This window comes from Aethalodelphis obliquidens, unplaced genomic scaffold, assembly GCF_003676395.1.
Source record: "Aethalodelphis obliquidens isolate GAN/ISIS:26980383/991018 unplaced genomic scaffold, ASM367639v1 scaffold18, whole genome shotgun sequence".
In the NCBI taxonomy this organism is placed as follows: domain Eukaryota; kingdom Metazoa; phylum Chordata; class Mammalia; order Artiodactyla; family Delphinidae; genus Aethalodelphis; species Aethalodelphis obliquidens.
This window is the reverse complement of record NW_020837962.1, coordinates 26,226,082-26,241,892: the sequence shown is the minus strand read 5'-3', so window position 1 is coordinate 26,241,892 and position 15,811 is coordinate 26,226,082. Positions and strand designations below refer to the sequence as shown.

Here is a 15,811-nt window from a genome sequence, read left to right as displayed (position 1 = left end):
GATGCTTTTGTGAGACACTGAAATACCAGCTAACCTTATTCAGTGTATTAATGAAATTGGCGTTTACTATTGTTTATTTTTTACTAGTCTTGCATCCAACCTTCAATTTCAGTGCATAGTTGTGGTGTTTGCTTCTTTGTTTTTAAAACTCCCCTTACTCCTCAGTTTAGAATGGAAATGGAAATCTCTCCTGTAGCTGGAAAAAAAGAAGGTATATCCTGCTTGTAAAGGAGCTACATCTGCTTTCCTAGGCTTCATCATTTGTCTCAAGCCTGAGGAAACCATGTGTTTACTCCTGCCAAGCAAAGATCTATTTAAGGAGTAGAGGCTAGGATGCAGAAGGGGAAAAGTTGATGGTACAGACTGGATTCAGTAAAAGGAAGAATGTGCAAGACATTTGAACTTGAGGTGGCATTCATTTGGGTCAGTATAAATATTTCTGTTCCAGAGTGACATCGCCGACGTGCCCAGTGACACATCAAAGAATGACAAGAAAGGGAAAGCCAACACAGCGAAAGCAAGTGTGACCCCTCAGAGCAGCTCAGAGCTCAGGCCCACCACCACGGCCGCCCTGGGAGCTGGCCTGGAGGCCAAGAAAGGTAAAGGAGAGTTGTCTGGGCTCCTTGTCTCTTCTGGCAATTTTAGAATCTTTGATGCAGGTATTTAGAATTGTTAATTTTGCCAATTTTCATGGTTCCATAAATCTCAAGAGCAGCAGGTTTTCTTGTGGGTTGAACAAACAACTTAATTTCCCTGAGTGGTTAACAGGAAGTCAGTGTTTCATCTGCTAGATCCCCTGCACTGTAGTCATACTGCGTACAATATTCGTAGATCTAGAAATGTTTACATTTGGTGTCCTTTATGGAAAAAGCATTCACAGAGTGAACTTACTGAACTCATCCCCTCTCTCCTCCAGATACTACCATAGGCATGGGCAGTGAGCTTATGAACCAACAGAATCCTGATTGTTCTGACATTCCTGCATTCCTTTATTGAGTTTCACCCCATCTGTAAATATTTAGCATCCGTGACTTGTAAAATTATTATTATTTATTTGTAAAATTATTGATGGGCATCTGAAGGCCAGTTCTGTGTGGTTACCTATGAATGAAACGAAAGATCATTAGAGGTGGCATTGCAAAGAATTATGTGTCCCGTGTGCTGGTGTGTAGGGGGAGCAATTGTACTGATTATTTAAAGGGAACTTCCATTCTTATTGTCCAGGCCTCCATTCTGATTGGATGGTCCCCATCCCATATGATAATTAAATATTGTAAATATTCTCCTTGACCTGAATCATTTACTAAATTCGCTCTTCTTACTTTAAGAAGAATTTCTGCTTTTCCTAATGGTTTTCTATTCAGTATATATATATCTCCCATTTATATGTGAATTCAGCATCTTTGGTATAAGAAGATCAAGTTGTCTGTTTACTTAAATACACACAGTGCTGCAGTTTAAGGTAAGAAATGACAGGCTTTCCTTAACCAAAGCAGCATTGTAAATTAGCAGGAAACTAAGTGTGCACTGAGCTTTGTGAAACAAATTAGAGAATGAGACGGCACAAAAGTAGCCCCAGTTGTACTTTGCAACTTGTCTGTTTCTCCCTGGAAAGAATGTGGAACAAGGTAATGATACAGGATTTGGGCGTTCCGTCCAGCACTGGTCGTTCTTAACATCAGCCACCCAGACAGAGATAGGGAGTGGAAAATGGAAGAGTTTTTGTTTAGTTAAAGTTCTTGTGTCATGCCCACCAGCACATAAAGACATTAGTAATTATAGTGAGTTAAGTGGCCTGCAAAAGCAGTGTGACTAGCTTTCAGAGGACAGAAGTGATCCTAGTTCTAGAAGGGACCATGTTTGTGTTTTGAACTGTTTCACTCCTGGTTCCAAATGAGATTACACAGGAAGGAGCCATTGGAAGAAAGCTCTCCCTTTCCCTCGTCCCCTCCGCAGACACCCTGAGGAAGAGGGTCTACACACTTTCATTTTAGCCTTTTGTTCAGGAGACTTGGGAGCCTCCTCTAAGTGGCAGTACTCGGTTCTATGAGAAATGCCTTTGCACCTCCAGAGACCTTACATGACCCGAGGGGTAAGATGGGACAGGCTTCCACCCCTCGACCAGGCAGTGTTTGTGAGCGCTGACCTCTCAGAAACAAGAGGGAGAGGGCCCCTTCCAGCTGGCGCTCAGAGGAGCCAAGGATGACGTCCTAACTGAGCTGGGCCTTGAAACGAAGGTCTGACGTGAACAGGAAGAGAAGGTGGAGGAGCCCGGGAGGAGGCCACATAGGAAGCAGCCAGGGGTAGGAAAGGGGGCAGGGCCAGTCCTGGTCTGGAAGGATCTGGGACCACCTGAGAATGGGAAATGACATCAGAGGATTTTTTTAAAAAGACTAGTACAGTCTTGGCAGAAATATTCTTTAAAAGGAAGGAATGGATGCTAAGGGCAAGTGAAGAATTAGAGTATTTGTGCCTCTACTATAACGCTTATCACCTTATATTTATATTATATATTTATTCACATTATATTTATATGATGTGATAACAACCAGAGAAAGCAGTTATTGCTGACAAGACCACCCCTCTGTCATTCAGTGTGTCCCTTGAACGATGCCTAGTAAAGATCTAAAGTCTCTTCTCTTAAGAAGTAAATGGCTGATGAACGAATGAGCCATACTAATGGCCAGGAGGGCCTGAATTAGGCTGGAAGTACTCAGAGGGAAAAGAAGGATGGAAATCAATTGGTGGCTTGGATATGGGACTTAGGAGGTAACTCAGCGACTTCAAGGTCAAGTCACAGAGAGAGATGGTGCCGTTGAGTGAAGTAGAGAACTCAAGAGGAAGAAAAGCTTTGAGTAAGATGATTCTGGTCCTGGACATCATCAGGTTCAAGCTGTCAGTGGTACATCTGGGTGGAAACATGCAACAGCAGAGCTGTGGTAGGTAAAGAGGAGGGAGAAGGGAGAGAAAGAGAGAGATAGAGCGAATGTGAGAATGCTTAGAAAGATAGCAGGAATGTAAACAAAGAAAAAGAGAGAGAGATGTATGTTATAAGAAGAATGAGTTTTGGAAGGTATTGTAGACAGTCCAGAGAAGTTAAGACTGCATAATTACTGTTGGATCAGGGATGCCTGGGTGATGAGAATGGAAACCAGGTTAGAAAAATTGATGATTTAAGATATAAAATGGTTGTTGTGGAGAACAGTAGCATGTTGGTAGGAACCAGTGAAGAGAAAGAGAAGGAAAATGCAAGAGAGAGGTATATAGTGAAACAGCCTCTGAGGAAGAGCTGAATCAAGAGAAAGGAAATGATCCTGCTGCATAAAGAAGGAAGAGAGGTGTCCTGTCTGAGCCAAGAAGAGAAGTTTCAGGGTGAAAAGGAAGCTGTCAGGGTGGAGCCCGACAGAATTTGCTGTGACTATCTGTGAAGGTGAGGAGTCCTGAAGTTCTACATGATTTCTCTTAGACACACGGCCAAATAGCAATAACTGCACCAATGCTGCTTGAGTTTCTCTTTAATTTTAAGGATAAAGAATTAAGGAAACTCAACTAGTTGATTTCCAAATTACGGTTTGAGAGAAAACAAGTCATTTTTAATGAGCTGCGTTGATAAAAACAAAAAATATATATACTGAACCTTCAACTAGTCAAAATCTTTGGGGCCCAAATTGTAGAAATTCACCCCTACTTTCACACCAGAAGCCTGGAGACCTACACTATCCAATATAGAAACCACTGGCCACATGTGGCTATTTGGGCTTAAAAATCAAAACTTGAGTTCCTCAGGTACACTGGCCACATTTCAGGTGCTCAAGAGCCACGTGTAACTCATGGCCATCCACTGGACAGCTCACAGATGGAACATATCCACTCCTGTTGGAAGTCCTATTAGACAAGCTGCTTTGGACATATAGATGAAACCAAGCATGAACCAGTTCCTGTTCTGTAGAGTGTGTTTTTTTCCTAACTAACTAAATCATTCACAGGAACTAACACTTTTATAATGTGTCTTTCTCCAAAAAAGACCAAAGGTTTATGTTTTCACAGGGTCCTGTTAATCAAGATTTCATTGAACAAACACCAAAAAAGAGTCTCATCAGACTAGGTCAAACTCTTAGTATTTGTTAGATTTCCAGAGGACCTTGCATGCCCCCCAATTCTGTGTGTTCATTTTATAGAAGAGAGAAAAGAGACCCAAAGATAGGGAGCTCTTAGTGATGCCAGGATAGACTCCTCTGCCCTGCAGTAAAGCAGGGAATTAGCTTGTGATGTCAGACCTAAGAGATTAGAGAGTAGCCCCATGATCCCTTGACACCCCTATCACAAAATGTTATAGATCAGAAGACTGATTTCTCTCCGCCATGACTCTCCTTTTTTTCTGTCCTTACCACGCTCACACTGGATGTGCACATCTTCTTAAAATGAGTACAGCTGAAAAACAAGAACCTAGAACTTGACACCTATCTTTCTTGAATATTTCATACCTAGCCTTTGGGATTCTAACGGAAATCAATTATAGTACAGAGTGCACATTCGTCTTGTTTGCCTAAGATGAAAATCTGCAGTCAAACAGAACATGTTTTGGGATTCGCCTACAAATGTGGTTGCCATGACAACACCTGGCTTAGCATCACTCCAGTAACAGGATGACTTAGTATATTAATCTAGGTCCTCATGACAGCGTCATGTTCTATGATGGTTTGATTTCATTATTTTCATTATTTTCTGTCTGTTAAAGGTATTTTTGGACTCAGTAGTATATCACTTAAATGCTAAAATTAAATTCAGTTAAAGAAAGCGGCTGAAAAAATGTTTTGTTCTTTGATGATGGTTAAGCTGGGAATAGAGTTGGTAGTTAGTGGACTGATAGGATGAGCCTTCAAATACAAAGATAAAGGTAACTGTAATAGATGCTGCTGTGCCTGGTCTGATCTCCTCTATGGGGTTGGTGTCGCAACCCTCGGTGTCTGGGAATACTGGCTGACTGCAAATCACAGCTGCACTTTTCTCCCTAGAGTTGCCCTCAGACCATGCGAGTTCTCTTGCCTCGAAAAGGAAGATTCTGTAAAATCTCTGACACCCTTAGCTGAGTGATATGGGGTTACAAAAGCCCAGTTTCCTTACCTCAAACTAGAACAACACCAGAGGGCCGTTTATGCTAAAGAATTTTCTGTAGGATCAGACCTAGGTTGGATTTCAGCTAGAAAGACACTCAAGCTTCTTCCTCTGCCCTATCCTGCTTCTCTCCCACCCTCTAAGGGGTTTCTCCTGAGAGCCTTCCCTTGATAAATCGTGTGTACACAAATCCCCTTTTCAGGCTCTGATAGTAGGGAACCTGACCTAAAACAATAAACGTTTCAGGTAAGTGTCTAATTAATTGCTCTGTAATAGGAAACTAAGATGTTTATTTCCATAACATTACATGGAAAGCTGCGTCAGCATCTTTAGATGCGATTTCAAAACTGTGAATTTGATATGATCACTTATTCTCTCTCATTTTTAATATACACAGTGACTTTTTGTTTCAGGTATTGAACTGATCCCTCAAGTGAGGATAGAAGATTTAAAGCAAATGAAGGTAAAATTACTCCGTCATTTTGCCAGCACTCTTGTGTTCTGCCTGTTGGTGAAACTGACTTATTTTTGTTTCTCACCAACTGTAATCATTGTGGTAGTACTACACAAACTTATTTGGGATCCTGTCTTTCTTTCCCCCCCACCCCCACAGGCTTACTTGAAGCATTTAAAGAAACAACAGAAGGAGCTCAATTCTTTAAAGAAGAAACATGCAAAGGTACAGTGTTTTGTGTGGGCAAGCAATATGTGTGTGTAGTTTTGTTTGCTTGTTTGTGTGTTTTTTCCTTTCATCTCTCTGATGAAACCTCACAGCCAAAAACACTACTTAGAAACTGATACCAGCCAACTGGGCAGAAGGACCTTCATTTTAACTGCTTAGAAATGAAATTTAAAAATAGAATCCATTTGGGATTGGTTGTCACTGATTTGTGATCTGTGTTTCTAACATTTATTTCAAAAGCATAACAAAGCTTCACCCATTTCACAATTGTTTCATAATTTGACTTTATCTAAATGAGTGGGCTGTCACCTGACTATTGAAAACCAGCGCATAGTCTTAGTCTCTGGGTACCGAAATTCCCTTAGTCACTGGCAAATAGTTTGCCATACACGGTGTGTCAGGGGAGATGCTGGCCAGCTCCAAACTTCTCACCCAAGCCACCTAGAGAAAGAGTTTGTCTCACCTTCCCCCCCATTATGTAAACTCTGCTTGCTGGCCTACTTATGGAATATAGTTGTTGTTCCTGCTTACCCATAAGAAGAGGTCTTTGGACAGTGATCATGAGAAATTCTAAGTTAGCTACAAATTTAAGAGAATAGCAGGAATTCTCACGTAGGTTGAAAAACTTCACAGCACCCAGACGCCATCCTGCTTTCAAGTCTTCCCTCACCGGGAAAAGAGACAAACGTGATATCTTTTTCCTTCCTAAGATGTATCACAACAGCTGCTGCTGCTGGAAGGGTAAATATGTCCTCTTCCATTACGGGTAAGGAGAGCAAGAGAAATTTTAATTTCTTAACTTGAAAGGACTTCTGAATTCTTTTAAGCTCATGTTGCCATCCCACTTCTTTATACCCTGACCCCAGCCTCAAACCAAGGCACAGCCTGCAGAGCTGGACTTGAGTGATGAACCTCTGAGTCACTTCAAATACGAAGATGCAAAGAGTGCAGCCTGGAACTCTGTCATCTCTTTAATGGTTTGTGCTCCTTTGAGAAATTTGGCCTAATCTTGGCCTAGTAACAGTCCCTGTATTATTGGCTTCATGGATTTGCTGATATAGCGGTCACTTCAAAGACTGCTCAAATTTCAATTCTATTCAGTGGAATTCCTTTCATTGCCCACGTGGGAAACCCGCCACAGATGTTTATAAGTGTGGAGACAGAGCTCAAGTAGGGATTTCCATTTTATTGGTCATTGGCAGCAAGCTGGAATATGGAAAGGGAACAGAAAAGGGAGAGAAAAGGAAATGCAAATGCACTTTCAATGACTTTGGTTATTAGGAATGGAGTTGGTAACCATATGGCAAGGCGTCATCCACCAGATTTTCCTTCTGTTTAAGTTGGATCTCTGTTATTGAGGCAGGCATCTCAATGGCCTTTGGACTGATTGGAAATTTAAACATTTTGCCTGAGTCTCATTTAATATTTCCTTGAGGCATGACCAGGAAATATACCATGTCTGATAATAATAAGAATAATATACCATCTAGGATTTTTGTATGTGAAGTATTTTCCAGATGCTGTGCTCAGCACTTTATATTTATTACCTCATCTTATACTCTCTACCCTATAAGATAAATTCTAAGTCCCCATTGTGCACATGTGGAAGTTAAGATCAGGGAGGTGAAGCCATGTAACTAATGCCCCAGCATTAGAGGGTAGTAGAGCCAGTATTTGAACCCAAATTGTCTTGAGTCTGGAACCCATACTCTTATTGCATTATTCTGTGAAGGATATTGGATGCTTCAGTAAGTAAACAAGTTCCCACATTGCGTCAAAGGCAGTGGCAGCACGTGGGACAGTATGTAAATCTCCATCTAGTTTGGACAGTGTCAATATACTGGTTACCTGGACAGCTGCTGAGGAAGGTTGCTCCTTGGTTCTTTAGAACATAACCTATATAACACTGAGCAGAATTGTCTGCTGGTTCCCTATCTAAAGCTTTGAGTTCAGACTGTCTCAGTTCTATTAACAGGCCTATCTGCTTAATCGGAAAAGTGGCAAAGATGGTGTCTTAGTCAGTTTGGGCTGCTATGATAGATTACCATAGACCAGGTGGCTTAAACAACAGTTTCTTTCTTACAGTACTGGAGGCTGGAAGTCCAAGGTCAGGGTGCACTAGATTCAGTGTCTGATGAGGGCCCCCTTCCTGGTTTACAGACAGCCTCCTTCTTACTGCTCCTTACATGGTGTGGAGAGCTTTCATCTCTTTCCTGTATCTTCTTATAAGGGCACTAATCCCATTCATGAAAGCTCCACCCTCATGACCTCACCACTTCTCAAAGGCAGCCCCTCCAAACACACTGGGGATTAGGGCTTCCACATATGAATTCAGAGTGGGGAGGGATACAAATATTCAGTCAATAGCAAGTGAAAAATTATTTTTGCATGAGAGAATTTAGAGGTAGCTTTGATAGCTCTTCCCCTCTGATGGCACTGAACTTTATTCCTTCCATTTTCTTCACACTTATTGGTGAGGAAATATTAGTATTTAGTAACAAATAAATCCTATATGGCAGAATAGAATCCAAGTTGCCTTCATTTGCAGAAACAACTTCAAGCTTCTTGGAGCCCCACATTCTAATAGAACCAAAACTTAAAAGGAGATTTTAAATCTCCCTAAATCCTACCATCTAAATTTGTGTGGACTTTCGTAACAGCTTTAGTGTACATTTTTTTGGAGGAAGCTTTCAAAATGCCTTCAGTCAAGTAACAGAGCCAAATTGCACAGTAAAATATACAGTGCTTGCCTGTTGCTTTTCAGAATGCTTTTTGAAAGCATTTCTTAGCAGGCAAATGTGTTTCATGGCTTGTTTTCCATATCCTCATGTACTTCAGAAGTTAAAGTAACAAATGTATGATTATAAGCTTATGATGAATTCCTTCTCCCACATTAAATACACAGGGGGCCCACTTTTCTATTCAACCTGCTTTGGCAGTATAATTTATGAACTCTGAATTCCATAATCTTTTAATATAGAACTACCACTACTAATAAGGCTGACATTTATTTAATGTCACTTTTGTGTTACACATTGTATATACATTCTTAAATTCTCACAATATCCCTGAAACCCAAATGGTACTATCCACATTTTAGACATGAATAAAATGAAATTCAGAGAAGTGACTAGAGCAATATAACTCATTCATGCTGGTTATAATTAAAGTACTTTTCATCTATTTGAACTGTCCAAAGGCTTTGCAAATAATTATTTTCAAACAGTTAGACCTTTCTCTCTATAAAGTTTCTGTAACTTTTCAGTCTATAGTACTTCCCTAATTCTTTCCACTGTCTCATCTGAGCCAACTTTTAAGATTAAGGGTATATTGGAATATTTACTTGCCCAATATATACTGAGGTCTACTCAACTAATGCACTTGTCTTTAAAGCTGAAAAAAAGAAACACTGGTGAAGGAGGTGAGAGGATGTGGTGAATCTACTACCACCGGACCCACTTAGTGCCTGATCCCATTTGATCTTATTTATCCTAACACTAGTTTTTCTATCTGTCAATACTTTTCAAAAGGTAAAACTAGCTAATATATACATAAGCATTTATTATTTGGTATTCTTATAACAATTATATAAAGGAGTATTATAATTATATTAACTTGTATCAGTTAGCTTTTGCTGAGTAACAAACTATCCCCAAATGTAGTGACTAAAAACAGCCACTGTTTATTTAGCCCACAATTTTGTAGCTCAGCTGGATGATGTTCCTGGTCTCATCTGGGTTCACTTTTACATCTGCTGTCACTACCAGTTTGACAGATGGTGGGCAGATGTGGGGGGCTGGCTGACTTTGGAAGGCCTCTGCTTTCTGTGGTCTCTCATCTTCAGCAGTAGTCCAGGCTTGTTCACATGGTAGGGGTCCCAAGAGACCAAGCCTCAGCTCAGAACTGGCACAGCATCACTTCCACCTCCATCTCTTGGCTACAGCAGGTCACAAGGCTGTCCCAGGTTCAAGGGATGAGGACTCTACTTCTTGGCAGGAGGAACCACAAAGTCAGGTTGCAAAGGGGATTGGATACAGAAAGAGAAATCATTGTGGCCCTTTTTGCAAACAGTCTACCAACCATTTGCCAGATGAGATAATTTACACTTAAAAGAAACACAGCTTGACTAAATCACCTAGCTTTTAAATGCAAGCTTTGGACCAAATTCTTTCGGACTCCAGAACTCAAGCTCTTCATCACTGTATTGGGTTGCCTCTGAGTTTTGCCACATTAGTTTTTATTTCCACACATCTTGATGGTCTTAGTGAAAGGTTTTTAAGAGCAATCATGAGTCTACAGGGCACAGATATCTTGGCATCCTTTGGGACTGCTTTTTCAACACATGATCCTTGGGCCAAGAACTGGAGGCTTCATAGAACTGCATATTCTTGTGCCCACTGGAGACTTTGTTATCATGTCCAAGGAGAAATCTAGGAAATACATTTTAAATAAGCTCCTCTCCTATGCACACTAAATTTTGAAAACTGTTTCTTTAGGAATATTATTTAGCACTCTTTACTGTTCCTCAGTGAAAACCCCACTAAAGGCCTATAAGATACAGAACAGGCCTCCCTGAAAAATGGGTTTTGCCCTGTTGTCAAGCAATAGTAAGGATTAACTACCCCAGCCTTTCTGTGAAACAATATTTATATAACCCTTTCTAACAGTTACAGTGCTACCTAACTATGGCCACTAATTCAGTCTTTTTCTGAAACACCATGTAGGCAAAAAGAAAAGCAATAACAAAAACTGAATGCATCCCTTGGACCACCAGTTTGCAGCATCATCACTAGATGAGTCAAATAAAATGCCTGAGAATCTGACTAAAATTTGGCATTTCAGTAAAGCTGCTAATGGAAAATATGCTCTTTGCTATGCAAGCAGTTTTGCTGATAATAAACACCAAGACTGCTGTTAAACTCATCAAATGTAATTCGTGGTAAGAAGTCAGTAACAGACCTACAACTCTGTCATGAAGTAGAGATGGGCAGAGACACCGCAACCACCCACAAAGGCAGGTTACTGGTAATCTCAGAGGTGCGTGCTGAGCAAATGCGATTTACTCAGATGTTTCAATATCATCTGTGGCGTGAGAATTTATGCCCAGAGTCACATCAGCCACAAGAATGAATTGCAGCAGAAGTTTTTCCCAGAAGAAGCTGAATTTACTCTTAATGTTTTTTTTTCCACTGAGCAAATAGATATACTGTAGCTTTTGAGGTTACTATTGATTTTTTTTTCCTTTAGTAGTTGATGGTGGTAGACAGTTCTTTTTTTTTTTGTTGGAGTATAGTTGATTTACAATGTTGTGTTAGTTTCAGGTGTACAGCAAAGTGAATCAATTATACATATACATATATAGAGCAGGTACTCTTAACTTTGATAGAAACATATACAAATCCTGCTAAAAGCCATACATTAATTTCCCCAAAATGTTCCAATTAAGATAGACTTTTAAGTCAACATATTTAATTTTGGTACTCTTGACCTGAAAGAATGAAAAAGGACTTATCTCTTCCATAGGATCTCATGACTCAGTTAAGGACCAAAAGAATAAAATCAATGATAGTTTTTTTTTTGTTTTTTGTTTTTAGTATAAATAGGCTTAGAGATAATTTCCTGGCTCCTCTAGTTTGTACAACAGGAAGCTGAAGCTTGAGCCCACCGCCACGCCCATCACTTGATGATCAGTAATTAGGTCCCCATTTCTTTGTGAAAAAGGAAGTGTTGTCTGGGAACCAGATTATCCCAAAACTTCAATACCTGCTACCTACCACGCAGGGATAGTTTTCAGCACAGAGAGAAACACAAGAGATAATTTTTCAAGGTGAGCTTTCTTATTATGTGTATTCACTGTAATCATTTTAATTCAATATGCTTCTAATTTTTTAAAATTCTATATATATTAGGTAACTTGCAGCTCATAACCATGAATTAGGTTGGGCAAACAAGGTCCTGTTCAGTTTTCTAACAAAGAAATTGAAGCCTGGAAAGATTTATGTTTGTTACACAAGGCCACTAGGATGAGCTGGGACCAGAATCCAAGTCCTCTTACTGCTTTTCCATGCTAATTTTTTTAATTCATGCAACAAATATTTACTGAATCTACTTTGTACCAAGCATTGGGCCATGTAGTGGTGAAAAAAAGAGGTTTTCCCTGCCCTTGTAGAGCATATCTTATATACTTGAAGCCATCATGAATGCCTTTATGGTACAAACACCCTCATTCCTCATATCTTAATTGGGTTAATTAAGGTTCACCAGAATACTTCCTTAAGCAATAGTCTATGTCAGCTTACTTCCAATCCTCAGAGCCTCTTTATTTTTTTTTTCTTGTGCTGCACTAGAATATTTAAAGAAACAATCTTCTCCACCCTCCTTTCAATGATATTTGCAAGAGACATAGGAATGTTGCACCTCTGAAATGTTTTATTCTAGACTTGCATAGAGCCCCTTATTTGCCCAGGAAAATTAATGCATGTGCCAGACAGGCATGATGATTACTAAATCTTAGAAGGAAGGCTAGTAGTAGGGTGATTTAGTGGGGTTTGTTCCCCATGACAATGCAAGAGTAGCTAAATCCATTTAAATAAGCATACATCAACGTGTCAATCTATTCCTGCGGCAGTAGGTTAAGCTTGGAGGAAAAGTTTATTGATTTAACTTCTCAGGCTGTTCTCCCTTCTCCCAGGTCACTCTCTGCATGTTTTCATGAGTACTGAATAATATAAGTAGGTTTGTATGTAATTGTATATTGAATAAGGTATAACAGGCATTTGAAATATGATTTCTCTTATATTTAATCCTAACAACCATATGAAGTAGGCAACAATCTCCCAATTATAAAGATTGAACAAGGTATCACTCTCCCAATTATAAAGATGAGCAGACTGAGAGGGTAAGTAGCTTGTCCTAAGACCTGAGACTGTCCATGTCCTTAACCCAATGCAGAACCCCTAGTTTATAACACAAAAGGGCACAGATATTGGTAACAGGACTGGATTTATGAGGTGTTCCAGGTTACCACAAATTAAGCAGGACATTGTTACCTATAATTCCGTAACCCCAAATCCGGAGGAAGGTAACATCACCTTGGAGCACTCATTGTCCCTGTTATCAGGTCCTATTCCTAGAACCTTCCTGCCTAGCACCACCTTCCTCCATGCCTTCTCCCAGAGGCATTTATTCACTGGACAGGAATGCTGAGACCATGTGCACCAATGTGTTTCTGAAGAATTTATATATAAATGAACTGTAAATCAAGTCCTGTGTTAACCTGCTAACAGTATTGGGAAATTAAGAAAATCTTGGGAAAGTTCAAAATCCCTCCCCCATTTATATTTTATGAAATCTTTTAAGATATCCATGAATTAGGTTAAAGGTGAGCTTACCTTAGGAAGAAAATTAATTTTAAATAATTAAGTCACTCACTTTTGTTACTCACTTAAAAAAATAAGCAAAAGGAAACATGACCATGAGGGTAGTTATATAACCTGAGCAAAGTCTATCCATTCCAGACTTTAGTATCATCTCATTTCTCTAAGTTTCTCAAGAGTAAGACTAGGATATAACATCAAGCATCATCTTAGAGTGGATATTACTGATTGAACTGTTTTCCTCTATGATTAAGGGCTGATCAGCTAAAGAAATCTGATTTCAGTTAAGTCCCTGGCTGTGACCAAATTATCAGGAAGAAATAATGTTTATAAAGAAATACTTATTTTCAAAGCATTGCAGCCCCATTTTCAGTGATTGAAGGAAGCATGTGGAGAAATATTTTAACTATCTGTAAATCTGAAGGCCAGGGTTCCTCAACATTCTGTCATCCTTGTGAGTGCATCTAGATTAGGAAGCTGGCAAAAATATCAATTGATGGGGATTCAAAATGAGCTGATATTGACAACCACAGTGGAGGTTCTCACTGTGTAATGATGGTATTCAAGACCTTCCAAAAAGTGTCCGGTGTTTAGAAGCCATGCCACATAATGAATAGTTATATTCAGCATGTAAAAGAGAATAAATATGGTAGCTGAACTTGGGTTTTTGGGACTAGGTTGTAGAAGGGGCAGTGGACTCATTAGATGACTCAGCAGAACAAAGGTGGATGGGTGGCAGTTCTGTGGAGACATCTATGTGCAGAAGAAAGAACTTTGGGATGATTGGTGTTGCCCAGCAGTGGGCAGGGCTGCCTTTTGAGGTGGGCATGTTCAATGGACTGAGACTGGAAACCCACTTGTTGGAGAGACCTTATGGGAATACAAGAAACTCTTGGGTCGGGTGGGAGATTGGAAGTCTTTCCAGCTCCCAGACTCAGTTACTCCTTGAATTTCAAACCGAGACTCTGAAAGAGCTGTTGAAAATTATGCCAGCCCAACATGGGATAAAGTTTATCAGTTACACTACAGGTCTAACTCGTCACTACAAATTCTTCTCGTTCAGGAGCACAGTACCATGCAGAAGCTACATTGCACACAAGTTGACAAAATTGTGGCGCAGTATGACAAGGAGAAGTCAACTCATGAGAAAATCCTAGAGAAGGCAATGAAGAAGAAGGGGTAAATGTTGTTTGTGTCCTTCTGGAGGCTGTTTGCCTTTTTATGTTTTGTCTTTTCCCACAGTTCAACTGCCTGTTTAGGCAAAGGAAGAACTTAGTCTTAACTGTGTTTTCATCATTAACAATGATTCCTGGAAAATAAGCGACTCACTCAGCTGAAGGGAGTGACTGAAGTGGAAAAGAGGAGCTTTATTCAAGTTCTGCAGCTGTTGGTTAATGAAGTAATAACTGTGTCTTTCATGGTACCTTTAAGGTGAATGGGGGTCGAGGGGGAGAAAGAAGGACAAATTACAGTTGGAAAAATTCCAGAAATCATTTTGCATTGCTAGGTAATAAATAATAAGGTTGATACACTCAAGGAAAAAAAATGCAATTTTGATGTTTAATATTACAAGAATCCTTAGCTTATGCCAACAGATGAAACTGTTGAATAAAACCTATCACTGTATTTACCTTGAAAGATTTTATCTATTGATAGAATTAAGCTGGGGGAAGGTTTCTGTGATGCTGCAAGCTCACTGAGTAACAGAGCAGGAGGGAAACACACTCAGTGCCAGCCATGGAGAAGTGATAAGTTGGATGTTTAGAATGTGCCTCTCAGAGACACTCTCTATTAATAATATGATGAAGCACTCTGACTTAGGCCATAATAAATCAGAGCATATATGCTGAAGGCAGAAGCTCAGGGCCTATTCTGGTTTCAGCAATGATATGGATATTCCAAAAGGAAAAATTAATCACTGAAATAAGCAGTAATAGTTGCTGGGCAATTGCCTAGTATATATTTCCTACTCACAATAGAGTAAGAAGCAAAAATTACCCTGCACTGCCAAGAAATGCTATTTTTCTCCCTTGCTGGCATGTGTCAAAGACAAAAATCTGGCTTTACAACCAAAGTGGAAGAATTGAAAACTCGCTTCAAGGCTGAGGTCCTATTTTTCAGTTCTCATCCTAAATAGTGTATTATTGAATAAATAAAAAATAGCTTGAAGAAAAGCAGGAACCAAAATGGAAACTCTGACAACAAACCTTTAACAATGAAATAATCGTTAGGTCTGAAATGTCTCTTTGTGTAGTGGTTGAATTGAGTAATCACGATACAGATATTTTGTAAGGTGTGCATCTATTACTGGAAGAACCGAGGCTGCGCAGTGAGCCATGGCGTCTCATGTTTGATGAACAAATTGTCTTCATTGGAAGGCTTTGGAGCAAAGGTTCCTGGGAGAGGAAAGATATCTAATGCCTGGCATGCATTTGTGGTTTTCCATTTTCAGGGGAAGTAATTGTCTCGAAATGAAGAAAGAAACAGAAATTAAAATTCAGACGCTGACATCAGATCACAAATCTAAGGTAAGAAAATACCTATTTTTACAGCAGCAACTGCAGAAGATACTGTGTAATTTTTTAGAAGCTGCACCCAGTTTAAATCAGAAATAACAGTAGCCTGAGGCTGGTCTGGG

At 39.8% G+C, this 15,811-nt stretch overlaps 1 protein-coding gene across 1 annotated transcript in view; it reads left to right on the top strand.

Annotated features, from left to right (window-relative positions):
* The window catches only part of PLCB4 (phospholipase C beta 4), a 420,273-nt gene that overhangs the window by 387,495 nt on the left and 16,967 nt on the right, over positions 1–15,811 (top strand). Inside the window, exons 29-33 of the mRNA XM_027118190.1 lie at positions 449–599; positions 5,529–5,578; positions 5,729–5,794; positions 14,237–14,352; positions 15,626–15,701. Coding sequence (XP_026973991.1) covers positions 449–599; positions 5,529–5,578; positions 5,729–5,794; positions 14,237–14,352; positions 15,626–15,701 — 459 coding nt within the window. The remainder of the gene's footprint in view (positions 1–448; positions 600–5,528; positions 5,579–5,728; positions 5,795–14,236; positions 14,353–15,625; positions 15,702–15,811) is intronic.